Consider the following 25,187-nt stretch of genomic DNA (forward strand, 5'->3'; position numbering starts at 1 on the left):
TAAAATTTGCAGGGCACTAAAAGTGACTGACTGATTTGTTCCAAACCAGAAAACAATATGTGGTCTGTATGGATATGACGCAAGTGGTCTAACACCTTGAAATTATTTATTCATCTTGACCAGCAACAGGACTTTATTTTCCAATAAAGTCAATCCTTACTTTTCAAAAATGTTTTCCAGTTATTTTGACATTAAAGACTCTGGGAACATAATTGAGATTCTTTTTTTATTTCCACAAATGCTAATACATTTTGTAAACCTGACATTTCCAAGACAGTGCACAATGGATCAAAAATACAGGTGAACACATGGTAGATAATAAAGGTGACATAATAAAAGTGAATGACTTTCCCAAAAACAAGCCATAAAAGAAATGTACAATCTTATTTTAAAAAAACAGCATGTGTGGTTTATTTGAAAGGAAAACTTATAACATTCTAAAAAAGAAACGTGTGTGCACTCCAGCAATCGAGTTGCATTGAAATGTTGACTCATATGCCTTTCATATTCCTTTGTGATTAGTCAATACATTTACATTCCCTAACTGATAAACATTAAATATACAAGGTACTCCACATATGCTGTGGATTAAATGTCATCCTAGCCAAGGTGCAATCTTTCCAACTATGGTCGGATTCATAAGATGTGAACAAGGATGTCTGATTGAAAAGGGTTGCATCCTCTCTGTTTGTAGTAGCCAGGTACACGCAGACTGCCAATACAGATGTGAAGGGTTACGATGCACAGTTTTTGTCAGGTGTGTTGATTACCGTCATAGAAGGGCGACCATCTCACTAATTTAGCAGCCATCCGCTTAGTTTGGCAGCCCTTTTTTTCCTAGTTGGGCAGCCATCATTCTAGTTAGGCAGCCATCTTTCAAGTGGTCTCTGTGCTCCCCACTCAGAAGCATATGTTTCAGTGCAATTACAAATCTGTGGGGTGCACAATTGTAAGAGGGCAAACCCTATCCATGCACTGTTGTCCTGTTCTTGTCCGGTTGCCATAGCACCAGTGGCTGCTGTCCATCAAGGGCATCCACTTTGACACCGCATAAATATTATGAAAGTGATGAATTCTGTGATGCTCACCGGACACTCCCCTACAGTGAAGACAACCGACGGTTCTATCAGGACCTAATATCAGTACAAAATGTCATTGCACTTTGATGTCACATAGTTGTGCAGCCAGACTGACTATCCCTAGTTTTCACAACCTAATTTCGTGCAGTGGGAAAAAATCTCATTACACAATTGGGTCTGTAGACCATGTTCAGTAAGACACATCCTTGTGTCCAGTGTTTGATTAAAGAAAATACATACTCCTGCACATGCACTGACCGCAGGCGCAGTGCCATGAAGTACCACACTTTGATGGTGCAGCTAGACGGAGATGTTACTCCTTCAACTGTTCGCTTACAGTACTATAGTACAGTCACACTCTCTCCAGCTTCTGTTTGGTGCACTCCATCCTATAGCGAAAGAGCCATATTCGAGGCCTATGGCTGCAGTGTGGCTCCCCCTTGTTGTGATGCCCTATGGCCTGCCATATCCTTCATGTAGCAATGGCCCCGACTAACGTTTTCACTGTTTGCCCTCATAGACCTTAATAGCGCATATAGATACCCTGCAATCACTACCGTCACCAAACAAACCTTCAGCTCTCAAAATCATTGGCTCGTTATCCATAGCAATGAACCACGTATCCTTGTACGCCAATAACTACATATAGGGAAAAAACAAGTCAGATCCAAATCAATAGTTTGTCAAAGTGTAAAAAGACCGTGAAACTAAAAAAAAAACATATATAAAAAGAGTCTGTCATCGCTGCATTCCCACGACCGATTCCTGAACTGCACATTGTACATGTTCAGTAGATGTCACCTGTCTGGGTCTGGTTCTAGGAGGGCTGATCTGTTTCCGTATAGGTTATTAATGTGTGCAAAAACGAACTTCATGCATAGCCCAAACCCAGGACTGTAGCAAAAACCTTTCTACCAATGGGGAGTTAATGCTGTGCCATCCTCTCACATTAGCAGTGAATGTCCAGTATTGGCAACTGGATTTGCCATGCCACACTCTTTGTCTTGTCCCCCAAGGTAACTGACATAGTTAATCACCCGACCCGGCCCTGCACACAATTAGCCCACAGGATCACATTCACTCATTCAGGCAGAGTGGCAATTTTTAAAAGAATATATTGCTTTTGGTTGATTCCATTAAAATGATGTCAGATACGAATGTCAGCACCAGGTGCTCAACTAAAAAGCATCACCAAAGCCCAATATCTCCGTGTCCACAGCACCCTTTTCCACTGAAAGTTAGTGTTGCAATTCACAATCCTAACTCCATTGAATTGGTAAGAATCAAACAGCATGCTTCTCTAAGCCTAAACAGTGCCCTTCCTTGATGCCACTTATCCATGAATTGATCCAATTTTGTATTTTCTTCTATATTGATAAGGCTCAGTGTCACTAGTTTTAGGAGCAGCAATAATCACACCTTCAAATGATGTTAGCTAGCTAGGTGTCCTCTTTTCAAGGTGGCCGATTTGGCAGGTCTAAGATTTAGTCTTTGAAGCCACTGTAAACCCGCCCATGGCATTCATATCTCTGTGGTTATCAACTTTCTTAGATAAGCCTCAAACAAATGTGATCATAGAAGGTCCTATGTAGCCTCCATTTCTATTCTACATCAGATGACCACCATCTAATTTTTAGTTTCTCTGCTCGTCTGAATTGGAATTTCAGCGTGTTGCTTTGTTCATCGATTATCCTCTCAGCCTAGATCTCACAAGGTTAGGCAGATCATTGCTTACACTCCACAAAAATATTTGGATGATAAATTGTCTTCTTTACGCTAATAGTCTTGCATTGTATAGTGCATTTTCACTGCATGATAAACAAAATCAACAACAGAAAAATCATGGAAATATTCGGTAGAAGGCCACCAACAAGTATGTAAGCAAAACAAAGAGTTGTTTATATTAAGACTTGAATATAAACACACATAAAAAGGCAAGGATACAGCAAGCATCTGTCCACATTTCTCACACAATCTCTGCATTTAAGCTTTGACTGAATGATTTCTTTAAATTAGCCTGTAGACTACCAATTGTTTCTGAACACGCTATCATTTATGCTATAAAAAATTCAAGTAATGAGGGTTTACCCTTAGAAATCAATGCTCTCTGCCACAAGGAAGTAGATTTTTTAAATCTAGAATACCTGAAAATACAGTGAGTTGCTTAGAAAACGTTTGAAGGGTTAAGGAAGTATTTAGTAAGGATTTAATAACAGACGGTGCAGGTCTCTTTTAATACCATCCAACATATGCTTTTTGTAAATAGGACTCACGTTATCCAACAAAATACTGTCCGTTTTGGGGGTAAATAGAGGCATTTGACCTTCCTGAGCATTTCTCTTTTTAAAACCCAAGTGTATCATTTGAAAATAAGCCTGTTCGCATTACCCACAAACTAAGATGTTTTAAAGAAAATATGCACTGATACAAGTCAGTAACCAAAAGCGAACGTTCGAAAATTCATACCACAAAATTCAACCTACCAAAATTTACTTATGCTAGCACCTAAGGTTGGCCGATTCTAGAAGTTTGGCAAAAACGTGTAGACAGTCAGACTCAAAATTGTAGTAAAATTTGTAGTGGCATTAATCCTGCCACTGTTGTGTTTAATTAACTTTATAAATTGAGGATGTTACTCTGTACATATGTGGCAGAGATTTAGCTTGTCTTGATTTTCTGGTTACCTCAATTTTCTGTTCTCCGACAACTTCTTCGGTCATCAAATGGCAAACCATGACTTTTCCATAGGGCTAGCACAAAGTTTACCCTCACCCTTGGTAAAGGGAAACCGTGTCATCCCTTTACCAGTCAAGGCCTGTCCTTCTATTATAGAAGTTCGTGCTTTATATACTTTGGCGGATGCTCCCTTGCTATTACGCGAAGGATGCCTTCCAATATGGAAACCTTGCCATGATTATTGCATCTTAATTATGAATTCACATGTCATTTGGCTAAACTGTAAAATGATTTATTGCTGCAGTTTATTGACATCTGCTATGTGAAGGTGCTTCCACTTTTTTTAGCAAGCCTCTTATTTACTGAAATTGAATGTGCACATATATATATATATGTGAGTTTTTTGCGTAATATCAGTGCTTGAGTGAATGGTGTAGCGCAGTATGAAACAATACTGTAAATCATTGATACAAATATAAAGACACAATCAATATAAAAGGCTTACATTTACAAAAAAATACTTTTTTGGTAACAGTTTTACCCTGAGGGTATACCACATAGTTGGATTCATAAATACTGCCCTGCACTGCAGCTGGATTACCAAAGTTCAAAGTTCCTCTGTTTAAATTGCTCCAATCACAAGACATGGCTGCAGTGGTTGCCTCAGGATATGCTCCCGCACTTGTTAGCATGATAAAGAACACAGCATCAAAGGGCCTCCGAAAAATATGGAGAAGATTCTTTTCTTCCACATATGGAAGATACAAGAGCAAGGCCAATTGGCTAGCAAATGTGTGCCACATGACTGGGTGTGATCCGGCAGTGCATTAATTCTTCTGGACCCAGTCCCAGCTGTCTTCGTTCTCCTTTCGGTTCTTCTCGGCCTCAATGATCTCTTTGTATCTTCTGCGAAAGAAGCCCATCTGGAAATTGAAGACAACGAAATCTGGTTAGATTGGTAGATTGAAGACATTCAATTCCATGATGACCTTATTTGGGTAATAAAGTTTAGCACACAACAAATAGAATGGTACTCGATGTGTCAGAGAGTTCACTGCAAAAATCTGCTACTCTAACCAATTCATAAAAAGCTGATCAAGCCAATTGTTCCAGTTTAGGATCGGTTAATTCACTGAGCCCTGTATTGTTTGGCCTGTGAAGTAATTGCCCCCCCGTCAGACGCTTCTGTAACATGCAGATCTTTCATGAATAAGGGAACGTGTGTGATATGTAAGCGTGTGACTGATCTGATATGTTCACTTTGCACATCACAGACTTGTGATAGAAGCAGGATCTGACGACAGGACACTTTATGCAAATTAGGGACACTGCTCTTGGAAGCAGGATTCGACGACTGGACAGTTTATGCAAATTAGGAACACTGCTTTTGGAAGCAGGATGTGATGACTGAACACTATGCTAATTACAAACACACAGCTTTTTGGAAGCAGGATCTGATGATTGGAGACTTTATGCAAATTAGGAACACTGCTTTTGGAAGCAGGATCTGACGACTGGACACTTTATGCAAATTAGGAACACTGTTTTTGGAAGCAGGATCAGACGACTGGACACTTTATGCAAATTAGGAACACTGCTTTTGGAAGCAGGATCTGATGACTGGACACTATGCTAATTACAAACACACAGCTTTTTGGAAGCAGGATCTGATGATTGGAGACTTTATGCAAATTAGGAACACTGCTTTTGGAAGCAGGATCTGACGACTGGACACTTTATGCAAATTAGGAACACGGTTTTTGGAAGCAGGATCCGACGACTGGACACTTTATGCAAATTAGGAACACTGCTTTTGGAAGCAGGATCTGATGACTGGACACTATGCTAATTACAAACACACAGCTTTTTGGAAGCAGGATCTGATGATTGGAGACTTTATGAAAATTAGGAACACTGCTTTTGGAAGCAGGATCTGACGACTGGACACTTTATGCAAATTAGGAACACTGTTTTTGGAAGCAGGATCCGACGACTGGACACTTTATGCAAATTACAAATTAGGAACACTGCTTTTGGAAGCAGGATCTCATGACTGGACACGTTATGCTAATTATGAACACATAGCTTTTTGGAAGCAGGATCTGATGACTGGAGACTTTATGCTAATTACGAACACTGCTTTTTAAAAACACGATCTGGTGACTGGACACTTTATGCTAATTGTAAACACTGCTTTTATGTCGAGCCTGGGCAGGGCTTCCGCTGCTGTGAGGTGTGCAGTATAGGAGTATGGACGTGAAGCCCCGCTCACTCTCCGCCCAAATTTTTGAAGGGCTTGTGTCATTGTCCTTTCTAAACGTTGGCTACCAATTCGTTATGAGAGTTGTTAGTCACTCCTTGGTACTGCCTTGTCTGCATTTGTTACCTCTCATAATGACTGGACCTTTTACTTGTCTAGTTACACAGTCTGCGTTATAAGCCGGTGAGCACTATTTTGTTAATAATAGGGACAATGGTGGGTGCTTCTTGTTAGGTCTCGCCTGTCGATGCGCATGCGCATCGAGCAAGCGAGACTATAGGGGCTCATCCACTCTTTATCCACACTGCAAGGAATCGTGGCGATTCCTTGCAGTGCCCGTGACTTTTAAGGTCAATGCGCATGCGCATTAAGCTTATGCGCATGCGCATTGACCTTAAAAGTCACGGGCGCGTGCATGTCCGTCTTTGTTTACCCGCACCGCCCCCTCCCGCCGTGCCTCCCCTACTCTCCTCCCCCCTCCTCCTCTCCTCCCCTGCCTGCCTGCCGCTAGCCTTGTTTCCAATTATTTCTACACGCAGGCTCCATATCCAGTAGCGCTGCCTGTAAATATCGCGAGCGTTCCTCAGTCCGCCACTGCGGCTGTCCAGGTAAATAAATACAAAATGGTTGCTTGGGCGGGATCGTTAATGGGGCTGCATAGTACAGCCTGCATCTCTCCAATCCATGCATCTCTCCCCTTACCCAGTCTTCGGTTTCCAAACACGCCTCTACTGGTGCTTGCTTTTACTATTGTGCCGAAGATTATTGTGTCGCCGATTTCACGAAGCGCCTTCTGATTTGTTTTTAAGGGTCAGCATTCTAGTGTTGCCTGCTGTACCAGCACGCACGCACCATAGAGTCTGGCACTGCGTAGACTTGAATGCCCTGATCACGTGACCCGGAAATACCGAGCAATCTGGTTTGGCGCGCTCTGGCTTACCTATTTAAAAATAATCGGCCAAGACAAGCCCGTGTACACATCGAGGGAAGCGGGCAGACACTTTTGGTACCAGCGGCATGTAAGTAACCCTCCAGATTTTCCAGCTTGCTAATCTCCATTTTACTTTGAGGACATAGTGCGAAGCCGCATCACTCAGTTAAATTACCCGCTATTCGTTAACACCCTATCTTGGATGTATTTGAGTATATGATCTAGCTGCACTTATTGTTTGCGCCACGTCCCCACCACATTCCACTGCTTTACAAATATTGTGTTAATCTCCTGTTGATTTGGTTCAAAATCAATTGGCGCTCCAATCTTATTAGCGATCTGGTCAATATTCCTCGGTGTTGTGCCTCGTTTTATTAACCAGCGTGCGTTAGAGGGGTGTTTCAGTCTGCCGTGACAGCTGGTGTTGTGTGTTTTCGTTATCAGGGTCAATAGTACTTACTATCGACAATGGTTGTAATTTAAACAGTCTATAAGCAGTCCTCTGAAGTCATTAGATGTAGCTCACTCACCCTCACCCACACTCACCCTCACTCACCCTCAACCCCTCACTCACACTCACCCTCACTCACCCTCACTCACCCTCACTCACCCTCACTCACCCTCACCCACACTCACCCTCACTCACCCTCACCCTCACTCACCCTCAACCCCTCACTCACCCTCACTCACCCTCAACCCCTCACCTACCCTCACTCACCCTCAACCCCTCACCTACCCTCACCCTCACTCACCCTCAACCCCTCACCCTCACCCTCACTCACCCTCAACACCTCACCCTCACTCACCCTCAACACCTCACCCTCACTCACCCTCAACCCCTCACCCTCACTCACCCTCAACCCCTCACCCTCAACCCCTCACTCACCCTCACTCTCACTCATCCTCACTCACCCTCAACCCCTCACCCTCACTCACCCTCACTCACCCTCAACCCCTCACTCACACTCACCCTCACTCACCCTCACTCACCCTCAACCCCTCACCCTCACTCACCCTCACCCACACTCACCCTCACCCACACTCACCCTCACTCACCCTCACCCTCACTCACCCTCAACCCCTCACTCACCCTCACTCACCCTCAACCCCTCACTCACCCTCACCCTCACTCACCCTCAACACCTCACCCTCACTCACCCTCAACCCCTCACCCTCACTCACCCTCACCCTCACCTTCACTCACCCTCACTCACCCTCACCTTCACTCACCCTCAACCCCTCACCCTCACTCACCCTCAACGCCTCACCCTCAACCCCTCACCCACCTTCACTCACCCTCACTCACCCTCACCCACCCTCAACCCCTCATCCTCACTCACCCTCAACCCCTCACCCACCCTCAACCCCTCACCCCCACTCACCCCCACTCACCCTCAACCCCTCACCCTCAACCCCTCACCCTCACTCACCCTCACTCTCCCTCAACCCCTCGCCCACCCTCAACCCCTCACCCTCAATCACTCACCCACACTCACCCACACTCACCCTCACTCACCCTCACTCACCTTCACCCTCACTCACCTTCACCCTCACTCACCCTCAACCCCTCACCCTCACTCACCCCCACTCACCCTCAACCCCTCACCCTCAACCCCTCACCCTCCCTCACCCTCATTCACCCTCAACCCCTCACCCTCACTCACCCTCAACCCCTCACCCTCACTCACCCTCAACCCCTCACCCTCAATCCCTCACCCTCACCCACACTCACCCACACTCACCCACACTCACCCTCACTCACACTCACACTCACCCACCCTCACTCACCCTCACCCTCACTCACCCTCACTCACCCTCACTCACCCTCACTCACCCTCACTCACCCTCAACCTCATGCTAAAGATTTACAAAAAAAACCATTAACAATTCTAAAAGCACTAACTCTAATGCTGCGAGACCTATTGCATTTCTAATGCTTGTTTTTAAAAATGTTAAGCTATATGCAGTGTCTGCTTCAGGGAGGCCACGCTCTGTTTATTTTTTTAAATTAACTCGAATGATGAGCACAGCGCTCGCTTCAGGGACACCACGCTCTCTGTAATGCAATAGGTCTCGCATTTTCCAAACTTTGACCTATTGGTATTATAAATGACAATGCCTTTCATTATAATAAAAAGCAATGTCATTTACAATACCAAGAGCTCAAAATCTCACAAATGCAAGACCTATTGCATTGTGAATGTCTATTTAAATTTGAGGTCAGTCAATGTGGCGTAACTGTGGGCCCAAAGCAGCAATTGCCGGGTCGCATAGATGTGCTTTGATTTGGGAATCAGCAAGTCTGCAAGGATTTGTAGAATTCCTACCTTATCCATATTCATGAGGCAGTATTCATTCTTCAAATCCTTGTGATCATCTTTAAATGTAGAGAATGTCTGCAAGGGACAGCAGAAACAGTCTCTGTATTTGCTTTCCAAAGCTCAAAAAATGTCTGATCGGCAGAGCACAAAGAATTCTGCTCTGGAACAGAGATTTTGCAAGAAGATTGAGACTCGCCCTCTCTAAAAAAGGAGCTCTGCTTGTTCTACAGCTCCATGGATCTTGACACAACTGAGCTTGAGTAGTCCAGCCATATAAAAGGGCATGGATACATATGGCTCCTACTCCTGGCTGCTGACAGGAACCCGCGGACTTTGTGCACATGAACAAATTAGGTATGAATAGGTCATGAGTAGATAAAGGCGGATGCGAATGGACCGAGTATTCGATGGCCTCTCTCAGTAAGTATTCTCGACCCCCTCCTCTTGTCAGAGTAGCTGGACCGCTACATCATAAGTTGCGTTTGGTTGAAAGGTTGGAGGCATGCGAAATTCAAAGGGAATGAAGAAGTCTAGTTTTTGTATGAGAATAAAAATGGCTGGAAAACGAACCATTGATTTAATATAGTAAACAGCCTAATCTATTTATAAATTTTTTACATCACAATGTTCACAAAGCTAGGCAGAGTTAAACTATAGGACTTGGGTTTGTTAAAGTTGATGATAAGTTTGTTTGTAGCAGAATAATGCACACTGGAAACCCAACAGTGTGTGTGACAGGAAGCCAGTATCCTCGATGGAGGTTAATAATGGAAAAACCTATGTTTCTAGCTTAGAAGACTAGGGGGCAGATTTACAACTTCTGGCGCATCTCTGCTAATCAGCAGGGATGCGCCAGAAAAGTTGTGACACACCAGACCACCCGTGCGCCACCACTGATGCACCGCATTTACAATGCGGCGCGGTGGTGCACGGATGGGCAGATGCGTGTTGCATCCCCCGGCGGAAAGGCGGCGCATTGCTGGAGACGCGGCTCCAGCAAGGCTCGGGGGTGCCCTATGCCTAACGAACAAGTTACTTACCTTCGGTAACGCTTTTTCTGGTAGATACAATATCTGCCTGTGGATTCCTCACCTTGTGAATATCTCCCTTGCGTCAGCAACGTTCGGAATTTTTCTTCGTAGCACGCCGGCGTGGACGACGTCATAGGAGCACGGCATCGCGCGCGACTCCGTCTGATGTCACCGACTCCTTATAGACCCACGTCGACGAGATGACGTCAGTTCTGCCCTTTATTCCGTGCCTTCGAGGCACCCGGACGGACCAACGACAGTAAATATACATATATACAATGTACACAGTACATACCAAACAAACCGCACACAAAGTGCGTAGCAAAAGAATCAAAATCAGAAAATATAAATACATAAAACCAGGCATAGCAGAGTGGACAACGGGGAGGTGGGTGGGCATGTGAAAAATCCACAGGCAGATATTGTATCTACCAGAAAAAGTGTTACCGAAGGTAAGTAACTTGTTCTTCTGATAGATACATCTGCCGTGTGGATTCCTCACCTTGTGAATGGAGTCCCACAGCAGTCCCCACTCCCGGAGGAGGGTGTCCACTCTGCTATACCAGGAAATCTTGGAGGACAGAACGCGCGAAGTGGCCGTCCCTCCTCACCTCAGTATCCAAGCAGTAGTGCTTCGCGAAAGTGTGGAGGGAGGCCCAAGTCGCGGCTCTGCAAATGTCCTCAACAGGAACACCTCTAGACAAAGCAGATGTTGCAGACTTTGCTCTAGTTGAATGTGCTCTAATACCCTCAGGAGGGTCCTTACCCGCCAGGGAGTAGCAAATCTTGATGCACAGGATTATCCACCTGGAAAGTGTGCGCTTGTGCACCGCTCTGCCCTTCTTACAGCCAGCAAAACCCACGAAGAGTTGATCATCAACACGATAGTCTTTAGTTCTATCGAGACAGAAACTGACTGCTCTCTTTGGGTCCAAGCGATGAAGCCTCTCTTCCTCCTTGGAAGGGTGAGGGGGAGGATAAAAAGTGGGAAGGGTAATGGATTGTCCTAGATGGAAGGGAGTTACCACCTTAGGCAGAAAAGCAGCCCTGGTCCTGAGAACCATTCTTTCAGCATGAATGGACAAGAATGGGGGCTTGGAACTAAGAGCCTGAAGCTCACTTACCCTCCTTGCCGAGGTAATTGCAACCAAGAAGACAGTTTTAAAAGAAAGAAGCCTCATGGGACACTTGTGCAAGGGTTCGAAAGGAGAACCCATCAAATAGGTTAACACAAGATTCAAATCCCAATGAGGAACAACAAACGGAGAAGGAGGGAACTTATTAGTGAGACCCTTCAAAAATCTTAAAACCACTGGAGACTTAAAAAGAGAGGGCTGATCCGGCAAACAGAGAAATGCCGATAAGGCTGAAAGGTACCCCTTGACCGTGGCAACAGCAAATCCTTGCTGCGCCAAAGAAAGAACAAACTGCAAAATGTCAGACAAATGAGCCTTCAAAGGGTCAACATCCCTCTCCCTACACCAAGAAACAAATTTAGACCACCTATACGAATAGATGGACTTAGTGGAGTCACGCCTGGCAGAAAGAATGACGTCCACCACATCGTGAGGGAGAGAAAAATAATTCAAGTTGCCCCGTTCAATCTCCAGGCATGAAGGTGTAATGTCTGGAGGTGGGGGTGTAGAACCTCCCCCTCCATCTGAGAGAGGAGGTCTGCCCTGTGAGGGAGACGGAGCGGCGGGTGAGAGGAGAGGTGGAGAAGGTCTGTGTACCACACCCTTCTTGGCCAATCCGGGGCGACCAATATGACTTGGGCCCGGTCCTAGCGAATCTTCCTCAGAACCCGAGGAATCAAAGGTATGGGGGGAAACGCGTAAAGGAGTTGACCCCTTCAACTCAACTGAAACGCATCCCCCAAAGCTCCTTGCATCGGATACTGGAGACTGCAGAATGGCGGACAGTGAGCATTCTCGCGAGTGGCAAACAGGTCCACCTGAGGAGTCCCCCACAGCTGAAAGATGTCGCGAACTACCTCCGGGTGAAGCCTCCACTCGTGGTCGGCAGAGAACTGTCGACTGAGACTGTCTGCACGAATGTTCAGGACTCCGGCCAGATGATTTGCCATCAGACAAATCTGATGATCCTGAACCCAGGACCAGAGACGCAGAGCCTCTCTACAGAGACACTGCGACCCTACTCCTCCCTGCTTGTTGATGTACCACATCGCGGTTGTGTTGTCCGTCAGGACCTGAACCGACTGACCGCGAAGGGAAGGGAGGAAGGCCTTGAGTGCTAAACGTATGGCCCGCAATTCCAGAAGGTTGATGTGAAGCAACCTTTCCTCTGGAGACCAAAGACCCTTGACCTCCAGGTCCCCCAGATGAACACCCCACCCTAGAGTGGATGCATCCGTTATCACCGTGGCCACCGATGGAGGAAGATGAAAAGGCTTTCCTTGCGACAGATTGCCTTCCACATTCCACCAAGACAAATCCGCTGCAGTTTCTCTGGAGATCCTCACAGACTCCCTGAGATCTCCGTTGTGCTGATACCACTGCCTGCGGAGGCACCACTGGAGTGCGCTCATGTGCCAGCGTGCATGGTTGACCAATAGAATGCAAGAAACCATCAGACCGAGCAGGCGAAGAACCTTCAGGACTGGAACGACCGCTCCATTGTAAAATAAAGGAATCATCTCCTGTACGTCGTGAATCCTTTGAGGTGGAGGGAATGCACGACATACAGTAGTGTCCAGTACCGCACCTATGAACAGGTTGTGCTGGGAGGGCACCAGGTGAGACTTGGGTACATTTATCGAAAAACCCAACATGTGCAACAAATGAGTTGTCTCTTGCAGATGATGGAGCACCTTCTCTGGAGACTCTGCTTTGATCAGCCAGTCGTCCAGATACGGGAATACAGGTATCCCCGACCTCCTGAGATGCGCAGCCACCACTGCCATCACCTTGGTGAAAACTCGAGGCGCAGTAGTAAGTCCAAAAGGAAGGACCGCAAACTGGTAGTGTTGCGATCCCACCGTGAAACGGAGATACTTTCTGTGCGACTTCAGAATGGGGATGTGAAAATACGCATCCTGCAAGTCGATCGACACCATCCAGTCTTCTTCCATCAGCGCTTGAAGAACCTGTGCAAGTGTGAGCATTTTGAACTTCTCTTGTTTGAGATAGAGGTTCAAAATCCTGAGGTCCAGGATAGGCCGAAGCCTGCCATCCTTCTTGGGGATCAGGAAATACCGGGAGTAGCACCCCTGACCCCTCTCCTGCTCCGGAACCACCTCTATCGCACCCTTTCTGAACAGTGCCAGGACTTCTTCCTGCAGGAGAAGCAGGTGGTCCTCCGAACAATAACCTTGGCAAGGAGGGTAATTGGGAGGGAACTCCTGGAAAGGAAGTGCATACCCATTTTCTACGAGATTGAGAACCCAAAGATCTGATGTAACCGATTCCCAATCCCGTAGAAAATGAGTAAGCCGACCCCCTACTGGACCCGCATGATCCAGAATGGTGGATCTAGGGCTGCTTTGCTGTTGTAGGTGGGAGGAGGAAGTTGAGGAGGAGGAAGCTTGGCGTCCACGAGCACGTCCCCTTTGTTTGCCTCTGTAAGATTTATACAAAGGGTTCTGCTGTTGCTGTTGTTGTTGTTGGCCTTGCTTAAAGGAACGAAAAGTGGATCTACCAAACCCTCTAAATTTCTTAGTGGCAGAACCTCTAGCTTGAAGACCCAAAGATCTTGCTGTAGCTCGGCTATCTTTGAATCTCTCCAAAGCCACATCCGCCTTCTTCCCAAAAAGGCCTGTCCCATCAAAAGGTAAGTCTATTAAAGTGGATTGAACGTCCGCCGAATAATCAGAAGATTTTAGCCAAGCAGCCCTTCTAGTGGCAACAGTAGAACCCATAATTCTGGCAACAGAGTCTGCTGTATCCATGCCACTCTGAATGACTAAGCGGGCTGCAGCTTGAGTGTCGGAGACCACTTCATTCAAGTTTTTTCTATCATCCTCAGGAAGCTTAGATGACAGTTGCTTCACAGAGTCCATCAAAGCATGTTCAAATCTCCCTAATAGACAAGTAGCATTAGTAGATTTTAGAGCCATGCTACTTGATGAGAAAATCTTTTTATCAGATTGGTCCAATTTCTTAGAGTCCTTGTCTGCTGGTACCTGAGGAAATGAACCTGCTGATCTGTTGGAACAAGCAGCTTGTACCACCAAGCTCTCAGGAGAAGGATGAGAAGAGAGGAACTCGGGGTCACCAGGTGCCACTCTGTAACGTCTCGCCACAGATCTTGAAACCGCAGGAGCAGTCAAAGGTTTCTTCCAAACTTCCATTATTGGCTCAGTTAAAGCTTCAGTAAATGGAAGTGTAGGCTCTATAATGGATGAGGGTGAATGTAAAACCTCTGTAAGAATATTAGGTTTGTATTCAACAGTAGGTAATGTCAGATTAAGTAGATCCGCAGCCTTTCTGATCACGGTTTGGTAAAGTGTTACGTTCCTTGACGGTGCATCAGAAACTGATGTCAAACCCCATTCCGGAGAAAGTTCTAGTCCACTGGCACTATGAAGGTCTTCAAAACAGTCTCCTTGATCCAGAAGTTCACCTTCCTCCACTTCAGGATCTTCGAACTCCTTTTCTTCCAAGAGGCGTTGAGCTCTGCGCCTCGACCATTCTACACGAATCGAAGTCGATGGATCCGGTAACGACTCCGACGGAGTCGGATCCGACGTCGAGCGAGGAGCCGGAGCAGTAGGAGGACGAGATTCACGAATCGGCGTGGTACCTCGATTAGACTCACTAGGTCGATCCGGAGTTGGCGAAGCCGTATGCGGAGTCGACGATCTCGGCGGAGCCGTACCGAGCCAAGGTGTAAAAGGTGTCGGCATAAACGGCATAAAGGGAGTCGGGCAAAAGATTGAGGAATGCCCAAGTTGAAAGACAATGGACCCACGGGACCAACTGGTGCTCCAGTGGGATACATTGCTCTATTATAGACTCCAAACATCGCATTAAGAAAATGCGAGAGGTCTTGTCCTGGACCAGGAAAGGGAGGATACGAACCAGTTGGTTGTTCTGAAGGAGGTTGTTCCGACATCGGTTCATCCTGGTTTACAGGGACTTCCGGAGTCGGAGTCTGAGGAACTTCTTCTTCTACCTCATGATCCGAAGAATTGTGTGATTCCGGATCAGGCTCTTGTTCCGGCGTCGTGGAACCTCGAAGAGATTGCAAAGGAGAAGGAGATACAAAGTCCTTATGCTGCCTTCAAGACTTTTTCTTTGAATCCGAAGAATCTTTACCAGAGTGATATCTCGAGCTATGTTTTCTTCTCTTATGCTTCTTTTTCGAAGAGCCAGAAGCCGATTTGGATCCGGATCTTGACCTTTCCCTGGACCTCGACTTCGCTCTGGATCTCGACCTCGAAGCCGACCTCGATCTCGACTTCGATCGCGATTTCTGTCTCGACTTCGAGTGTCTGGACATCGATCTCGAAGATCTATCAGCTTCCCTTCCTTTCACCTTCGCTAGAAGAAGTTTAGCTTCACGTTCACGTAGAGCCTTAGGGTTCATTTTGAAGCATGATCGACAGTTCTTAACGTCGTGGTCTGATCCAAGACACCATAAACAATCACCATGAGGATCGGTGATTGAGATCATGCGAGCGCACGACCCACACTGTTTGAACCCTGTCTTCCTCGACGACATTTTCGACGAAGAAGGAACACTCAACAGATGAAACAGTAATATTAAACAGAAGAAGATACTAAGTATCGCAGAAGATCCCAGAAACCGTTAGCGTCGACGACGCGGAAAAAAGGAAACTGACGTCATCACGCCGACGTGGGTCTATAAGGAGTCGGTGACGTCAGACGGAGTCGCGTGCGATGCCGTGCTCCTATGACGTCGTCCACGCCGGCGTGCTACGAAGAAAAATTCCGAACGCTGCTGACGCAAGGGGGATATTCACAAGGTGAGGAATCCACACGGCAGATGTATCTATCAGAAATGCTGCGTCAATCCTTACGCCTGCTTCAAGCAGGCGCAGGGTTTTGACGCAGCATGGCCACAAAAGTGACTCAGTGAAATTTTGTAGATTTCACTACGTCACTTTTACGAGGCGTACCTGCGAGGGAACGCCCATCCTGTGCGGGAACGCCCATATGAAACCTGACGCAGGTTTCATGTGGCGCAGGGGTTTACAACGTGACGCATCTCCCTAGATGCGTCACGTTGTAAATACGGCACAAGATGGCGCATGATTTACGCCACCGCGGCATCACAAAAGTGATGCAACGGCAGCGTAAAACTGTTGCAATGGGCTTGTAAATCAGCCCCATAGTATTTACCAATACCCTATCCTGTTTTTTTTCCTCCTGAATTTGATATTATTATTATTGCACTGTTGCTGTAATTTTGTAAAGCGTTCTGATACCTGCAAGGGTCATGTTCACACTATATGAAAATTAAATAAATAAATAAACTGCATAATGTTAATTTGGTGCTTGTGCACACCCCTCTATGATGCTTGATGATGTGTAACTTCTTTTCGCGTATTACCCAGTATTTCCTTGTCTAACCCTCACTCACGAAATTTTCTCTGTTGTAACAGATCATTGATAATAGGGATTTGGCCTGAACTTTCAGCCCATGCTGCAAGGTGAGAAGATCATCAATTATTTTAGCCAAAATGTTTAGAAAGGCATCCAGTCTGTAAAGTGAGGGGTGTCCAGGATTCACTTTTTTCAGAATTGGGCAGAAGAGACTACTTTTTCAAGTCTTGTGGACCATCACGTTCACCACTGTGCCCTAAAACAAATTATGGCCCAATTAGGAAATTTCTCTGGAAAGTGGCATTTGACAAGCCATCTGGCATGGGGCTTTAGTGTTTTTACATTTACTGATCATATTCACTTTTGTGTAGATGGTAAGAGAAATCAAACTCCGGAGCTGGGGATCATGGGCAGGAAAGCTGCTGTGTTTGAACTTTAAATTAGCTTTGGTGGCATATTCGGGTAGTTGAACATGGGTAGTGGTGGACAATGGTAATGTGTCTGAGAGCAGCTCATTGTATCCAGGGAATCGAGTGGAGACTTTGGAACTGAGGGTTGATGAGGATGTGTTTCCTTATTCTCGAAAGATGTCCTGAAGACTACTGAACATGTGCATCAGTATCCCCAGAGAGTGTATGGTGGAGAAAGCAGCTTTAGAGAGGTGGTCTGATATCATCGCTGAGAGCCATCTTAACAGTGGCAACTATTCATTAATTCGGGACGACTTGGTTGTTCATCCGCATTCCCACACTGTGTGCAATCTTTGTGGAGGGAGAAGGGATGTGTACTGGGGGGGTGAATTTGGCTTGAAGACTGTGATGCAAAACCCCTGGCAAGTAGTAGATGCACGTAGGTGTGTTACAAAAGTGTATCATAAAAGTATTCATCCAGAAGGTTTGTTCTGAGTAATACATTTCACTTAAGACATGGTCTTAACATGCGGCCTGTATCAAAAGTAAAAACTTTGCTCACACCATCCAGTGTTGACATAAATATCTTTGAAAGACAGAATTTACGAACCACTATGGAAAATGAATCAGTGCAGGAGTGACCCTTGTCCGCCAATATGGGCAAAATACCTGTTCACACAAAGAGCTCAGAATTTGCTGTGATTCTGTGACCACCTGCACCATCTATAAAACAAGTGAAAATGTTCTGGCTTTTTTACTCTGCACAAGCGCTTATAAACTGCACGGATGGTTTGCTAAGTTGTCAAAAGGCTATATAAGTGCTCTCTGTCCTGCCTTTGCCATTGAAAATGGACTTTACAATGTTCCAAATTAAGTTTCAAAAGGAGGCTAATTGTTTTTAAAGGGTCCTGCGAATTCCCACAATAGACCAATATTGTTATATATAATGTGTCACGCGGCCGGCCCAACAAGGGTTGTAGGCGACATGCTGTGTTCAAGTTACCTTGCTACTGCTTCTTCATACTCGTGGAGACTCTCCTACAGAACGCGGCCGGCCCTAAAGAGGGTTGTGGGCCTGACGCTGTGTATATCTGGACCTGTGTTCTACTCTTTATCCAACAAATAAAACAGATATTCAACAAAAAAAGGAGGCTAATTAATTACCTTGGAGCTGCAAAACTGCATTGCAAAGCCCTCATACGTGTTCGAGCTGTTTGTTTTATTGATTCTAGGTGGTTTTACCTGAAGTTGACAGTATCCTGGACTACAGTATTGAATAATGCTGCCCTCCACGGAGCAGAAAACAGAGTAGGCCTTTTACTATAATCAGTGCAAAGGATGTCATTAATTAGATACGCTAATGAACTGTGCGTCATCTTGTTTAGTTTTAGGAAAGCTAGTTCTCCGTCAAATGGACATGCAGTTTAGAGAACATTCTGCAGCAGAGGAGATATTTTTAAAATGAGATGAAAAAATATGTTTGCTATTATGTAATTTCTGTTTCCATCCAAGACTAATTACTCAGATCCTGAACCTATGTCGGTGCCAAGTTTGTTTTCCCCCATACAGAGCTGGGCATGGCAATGAGTTTTACTCCTACAAGTCACAAATCATCCATGATGGTTGTACAGTAAGACGGAATTTACTGAGTCATTGGATAAAAAAAGTTGGCACCAAAAAAAAATACAACTATTTGAGGTTGCAACCTTTTTTCCTTATTACTAAAGAAGGATGTAGAAAAACAGAACTCTCTCCACAGAAGTCTCATCATTTCCACGTGAAAAATGCAGCAAGTATGCTTTAAAGATCTAGTAGTTTTGACATTCCGATGTAGAAGCCAGAGGGGTCATCTTTAACCTGAAGGGCCTGCCATATATGGGGATACGTATAGCTCGAAGAGATTTTATGTCAAAAAATGGCGTTGATAAACTTGGAATGTTCTCCCTGCACATAGTGGCTATTGTTGATTTTTCTTTAACGAGATTGTCATGCAGTTCATGGCAGTCGTGAACATTAAACTCAGTGTCAGAAGGCCTGCTGGATTCTGGATCGGTCCACCCATGCATCTAAGCTAGCAGCTCCGTGGATTATGGGCTACTGGCAAAGAGATTCCAACAGCAGATTTGGTGCAGGTTCCACTTCTGGAAACCAGGCAGATTCCCTGTCTCTGAATGAACGAAGAGAACCTCGAGGTGGGCATCAGCCGGTGTGTAGCAGATGTTCCCCACTGCAAAACGACCATCAGAGTCTTTTCAAGCCTTTCATTAAAGAGCATATTTACACATCAATGGCACTGGAGTGCCTGTCTTTCCTTAACATCAAACTGGGCTATTCATAAAGGTAAATTACACTTGTGAGCAATGTACTACTTCGAGCTAATTCACAAAATCCGAGGGTAAAGTTACGTAAAGACTTACATGTCTCTGACCCTCCAAAAAGGGAATGGACACAAACTTGTGAATGTAAGTCACTACAGAAAAAAACCTGTTTTAATTTGAGCACCTTACACGGCCAACCACTGGTACTGCAACACCCCCTAAATAAAATAATGGATGTAGGGACTTGAATTTAAACTCTGCAATGAAATAATGTTAAATGTAATTATATAAAGCAGGTATAAGTATAAATATAGAGTCTAGCCTTAAAAATAGTATGTTTAATATTAAATTATAAAATAGTTTACTTACTTTTTAATTAAAAGAATATTGTGAGAATAAATTTCATTACCATAACATAAAAATACATATATTTATTTTCTATGCATCACTTTTAATAATAATAATATTGTAGTTATTAATGCATAATCAAAATGTATTTTTTTACTTTAGGTGGGAATTTACTTTTTACTTTAACTTCAGATAAATGAACACATTTTATTTTAACATATCTACATTAAAGTTACAATTCAAAATTAAGTTAATAGTGATGTAGCATTTTTTCTTTAGTTCTATATTTAAAATAAATATATAAAATTCATTCATATTAATATTCAACAAAGAATAGTTTTACAAACCTTTCCAGGTTTATTAAACATATTCTTTTTTTCCATACTTTACCATGAAGAGATCTCTGCTCCAAGAGGGGGTCTCCCTATGGTAAAATATACCATTTACATCATTCTACTTCCTTGCTGACCTTGTTTGTTACATCCATTAGATCCTCCCATTTTCCCATTGTCTGTGAGGACTCGTTGCCCTGAATGGGTCTTATGGTTAATCTTGTGTTTGAGATCTAGTGAATGCAAAAAGCCATAATTCCCAACAGTTTCATAACTCCTCACCATCAGAGACAGAGGTGTTTGGTAAAGGTGAGCTGGATCCAGCAATACCTGAACACTTTTCATGGTAGGATATGCCATTGTCTTTACTATTTCTAGATCAGTCTCCAGAAAAATCTTTCATCTCATGAACTAGGGAACATTTTTTCCACTTTACTGTGAATCCCAGGCATTACAGCAGGCTCACCACCTTCTGACTATTTCTTTGACATTGCTCAAATGAGTTTGCCTGTACCAGATGGTCATAGATTTTATGCAAAAAGGTAATTGTTTGAATTGATAATGCACCCACATCATCACAAACTTGAGATATCGTCTGTCCGATGGCTGTTTTGGGATGTGGAACGAGGTGTCCTCTTAATTTATAGCCATCAGGTAGTCTTCCCCTTCCAGTAAAGGTATGACTTCCTGGAACATTGTCACTTAGAACCCTTGAGTTTTGATTAATTTATGCACACACCGAAGTTCTAAGGTTGGATACTGATTTAGATCCCAATGTTTCTCTCCTCTAGGGGCACTATTTATATGTTATCCTTCAGCTCTTAACTTCTGTATGAGGTATTTGGATCTGGTCCTTCCTGAGCCTTTGGTGTTTTGTTCTTCATGTTGGTGTGTTTTTCAGAAACTGTATACAATATCCATGTTTTATCAGGTTTAGCATCTTCTTGTCTCTCATTATAGACTTTCGGGTGCTTAGAACATCCCTTATCCATTTACCTTACTGAGGTTACATGTATAGGGGACCTGCATCAAGACACTTGCTAGATTGTGTGGCTAATTCCCAAGAGGTGTTGCGTCTTCGTGTCCCCACCTCAAAATAATGTATTTGGCTCCAGAGACTGCAGCCATTGTGTAGAATGACTGTATTTGCTCACTCCGGCTGACTCTGGACTTGAGGAGTGCAGAGTGACTGGATGAGTGTAGAGTGGTCTCTATTCTGAGTGATACCACCCTCTTGAAAGAGCTAGTTGCTGATAAGTGGCATATCTATAATATTCATGTGAAGTTCTGGCTTGAAATACATAGCCAGGTATGCGTGTGCAGAACAGTGCCAGGGGATAGTTCTCTGCTGGCTGTATCAGCAAAGTCTATTGCGAACTTCAAGAACAAATTGGCAATGTTCTTGCCCTCTTCAATCAATGTCTTGTCTCTCCCTTGATATTTTTCAGGCAGATGGGACATTATGTCGTTCATATTCTCCAAGTATGATGGATGTATATATTCAGAAGGCTATTTGAGTTTGAAATACACCAGTGGGTGGCTGAAGTCCTCACCATCTTTCTCGCCAATCCAATTTCTTGCTGTCCTTATCTGATGGTGGGCGATAGAGGCAGGTGACATAGCCCTCTTCCTAATTGTAGACACTATGAGGGAGACGGGTTCTTCATGGGATTACATTTCTTTCAGGTTCAATGAGGATGCCTTGCACTTCTCTTTTCTAGGTGTGATTGTCTTAGATATTGCTGACCTGGCAGAAACCCCCTTTCCCTTTTGTAGGGTGCTAGGAAACATCAGCAAAAACAGATTCTTTGTACACACAGGGCTCAATGTATCTAACAGGAAATGTGTCCTCTCTCTTGACCTCAATCCGAAACTCAAAGGCATCTGCTGTTCTCGTCATTAGCTCATGTATCATGGACCTATCATCAGGTGCGAATAATATGGAAGGATAGATGCACACCTTCAGTTGTGGTGAGTTTGCCTTCTTATCCTCCAGTAGTATCTCCTCTTCTTCATGAGTTCTCATTTTCAGTCTGTGTGAACTAGCACACTCCTTTCTCTGTATGACTGTCCTTTTCAAATTCCTGTGGTATTTCATGGCTATCAGAAAATTATGTCAGTTGTCTGGGCTTTTTGATCCCCAGAGGGTAAGGAACTTTGTGTTCAGACACACAAAATCTTTTCTTTTTGATAAGGTGTGTTCAGTTTCTGCCTCAAGTGCCTGTTTCTTCCTCTCGACGTAGATGTTGTTTAAGAACTTTTTGTCCCAATGGGACATTTCCTTCAAGTCTGCCTGCCTCTCCATATCATCCTCAGATGTTGAGCCGATACTTCAGTGACCTTGTCTTGAGTCCAGCAATATGGGAAGAATCTCAAGCTCCTTCTACTGTAGACTATTTTGGTGCCAAGGGCTCTTGTCTGTATATCTCTATGCTTTTTCTTGAAGGGCTAAACTTTGGAGTCTTAATCAGGAAGTTCGCCATCTCCTCAATTGACAGAGTGTTTCTCCTATTTATGTGCAGTTCAGAAAGCCCTGCCATGTCCCCCCTTCCCAATGGGCAAGTAACACCCTGTCCATATGAATCAAAGTGTTGGGCTTAAACAGCAAGCATGTGTTGCAATCCTCAGAATATGATTCTTGAAAGGCAGAACATACCTATAGAATGTTCGTTGTTGACAACGAACTTGCAATCACAGATTTGGCAGAACTCGCAAATCATGCTTATATTACAAAAAGACATTGAGGCATCTCAGGATCTCCAGTTTCACAAATTTCCTTTTTCCAACTATGACAAAGATCTCCCCCAGAAAATTACAGAAAACATTGATCCAGCATATTGGTGTTTGTCTGCAATGCAAAACTCTGTGAGCTGCCCTAGTAGGACAATCTGATCAGAATTAATCAGATCTCTTCTGTAAATATGAGATTGAAGTGGTCCACACATGGCCAATGGCTTCTTCCTTGTGTTTGAGCTGCAACTGATGGGCTTTCTGGCCCCTAATAAGCTGCACAATCTGACCAATGGGAGAGTGGAACATATGTGTGTTTGTGTTTGTATATGTGTGCGTGTGTCAGGTCAATCAGACAATTAAATTCTTAAGTGTATTGTACCTCATTTGAGGCCCAAAGCGCTTTCTGGGTTGTCTTTATGTAATGTTTATAACTATTATGGTATGTCCTTTAAACTATCCTTTGATATTCTTATTAAATATTGATTAAAAAATACTTTCAGGTGTTCCTTGGTCTGGGATAAGCATACTTTTTGATGGTCAGACACCCTAGACTGCCACTCCCCAGAGATCCCCATATGGAGAAAGCAGAAGTAGCTGAATGGTTGCAGCATAGTTTACGCAGTCACAAAATGTAATTCCCATTAAAGCATAAGTAGCTGTATTTCAGTGAATTTTTCTACAAACATAGTACAAATTAGAACATGTGTTTGTGGCATCTACATCCGCGAGGTCAGAAGTCATATTATTTAAGTGAAGTTTTTCACAACTCTAAGAGTAAAGGTCAGTCAGGCTAGAGCAAGAAGAGATGACACAGGCTCCAGAGTGGCAGAGCCCTAGTTTTGTTTATAGCATTTGATAACTCATGTGGGCAAAGCCTTCTCCTTGTCAAGGAATGTAACAATCGAAACTAAGTTAGTGGTTGTTAAAACAGCCTTTTTGAAACGTGCGGAATTTGAATGCCGCAATGTTATTTTGCCCATAAAACCACATCCTTGAAACAACAAATTATTACAAATGCTTGAAATTATAATAAACAAAAAGGATTTAAGCTTCAGATAGGACTCTTGCAACAGCAGAATGCTATGTTCAAATAAACAATATCATTTTTGTGATTTTAAACTTTGGACCTAGCAGCTGTGCAGAACAGAACTAATTTTCTCCACTACGCTGCGACTGTTTTGCTGGATGAAGATGTGTTTGAGCTGAGCTTGTAAAAGCACAAAAAGGCAGTTGAACAAAAGGGAGCCATTCGATATTAAATCAGCAAAGGCTGGAGTTTTCCCTCCCAGACACCTTCGAAGACATTCATCCCCAAACTCTAGTGAAGTGCTGAGAAAGGCAAAACAAGCATTTACAATGCAATGGTTTCGCCTTTGGAAAAGTTTGAGCTATTGGCATTGTAAATGACAAAATTTGTATTTATGTGTTGGTTTTGAAAACAGATAAATAAATGGCATTGTCATTTACATTGCCATTAGCTTAATCTCTCGCAAATGGCAACAGCATGGCAGGATTTTCCGTTTCTGCTCTTAAGGTCAACACCAGGTACCTTAGCCCAAAGGCGAGTGTCGTGGACAAAGTTGTGTCACAGAAGGCAGACATTTAGTCTGCCCAAAACGGAATACAACACTGACTGTATGCTCCATCTGTGCCTACATTAATCCTCTAACTGTTCCATATTCACAGACCTCATCTGTGAGAAATCTAACACCAACAAAGCCATCAAGCTTTTCTACTCGGCCCTATGAGCGGACAGCTGTTCCCCCACACTCCTCCTGGCGAGCAGGGCACGGAGAGCCCCCGCCCACACGCTCGAACACCCCGTCCTACAGATAGCGAGCCCCGGGAGTCTCTGACCACCCACACGGCCACTTGTTATCTGCTGACCTTTCAGCGTCAAGATACCCATCTGGGTGAACGAGCACTTTACACAAATACATGTTATATTTGGAGACTCACCCAACTTTACATCCATTTTAAAGCCCTGGCTGACGTGTAGTATCGTCAGTCAATGTTAATACTTTGCATATGGGGATTTTTAAATTGATACCCCACTTTATGTACCTTTTTCAACGAAACTCGACATCAGGGTGGAAACTTTGTGTCATTAAACAAACATGACTTTAGCCAGCGTCAGATCCCAGTAAAGTGTGGAGGGGGGCGGGGTCGAAATAAAAAAACATCAAATCATGTGTCTTCTATTGTGACTTAGGGCCATATA

General features: G+C 44.2%; 1 protein-coding gene across 1 annotated transcript in view; it reads right to left on the reverse strand.

Moving 5' to 3' along the window:
* Nucleotides 1–212: 212 nt before the first annotated feature.
* The window catches only part of ITGA9 (integrin subunit alpha 9), a 913,294-nt gene continuing 888,319 nt past the window's right edge, over nt 213–25,187 (reverse strand). Inside the window, exon 28 of the mRNA XM_078688268.1 lies at nt 213–4,678. Within this exon, the coding sequence (XP_078544394.1) occupies nt 4,583–4,678 (96 nt within the window). The 3' untranslated portion in view covers nt 213–4,582. The remainder of the gene's footprint in view (nt 4,679–25,187) is intronic.

The sequence above is a fragment of the Lissotriton helveticus genome, chromosome 4_1 (assembly GCF_964261635.1).
Source record: "Lissotriton helveticus chromosome 4_1, aLisHel1.1, whole genome shotgun sequence".
NCBI lineage: Eukaryota > Metazoa > Chordata > Amphibia > Caudata > Salamandridae > Lissotriton > Lissotriton helveticus.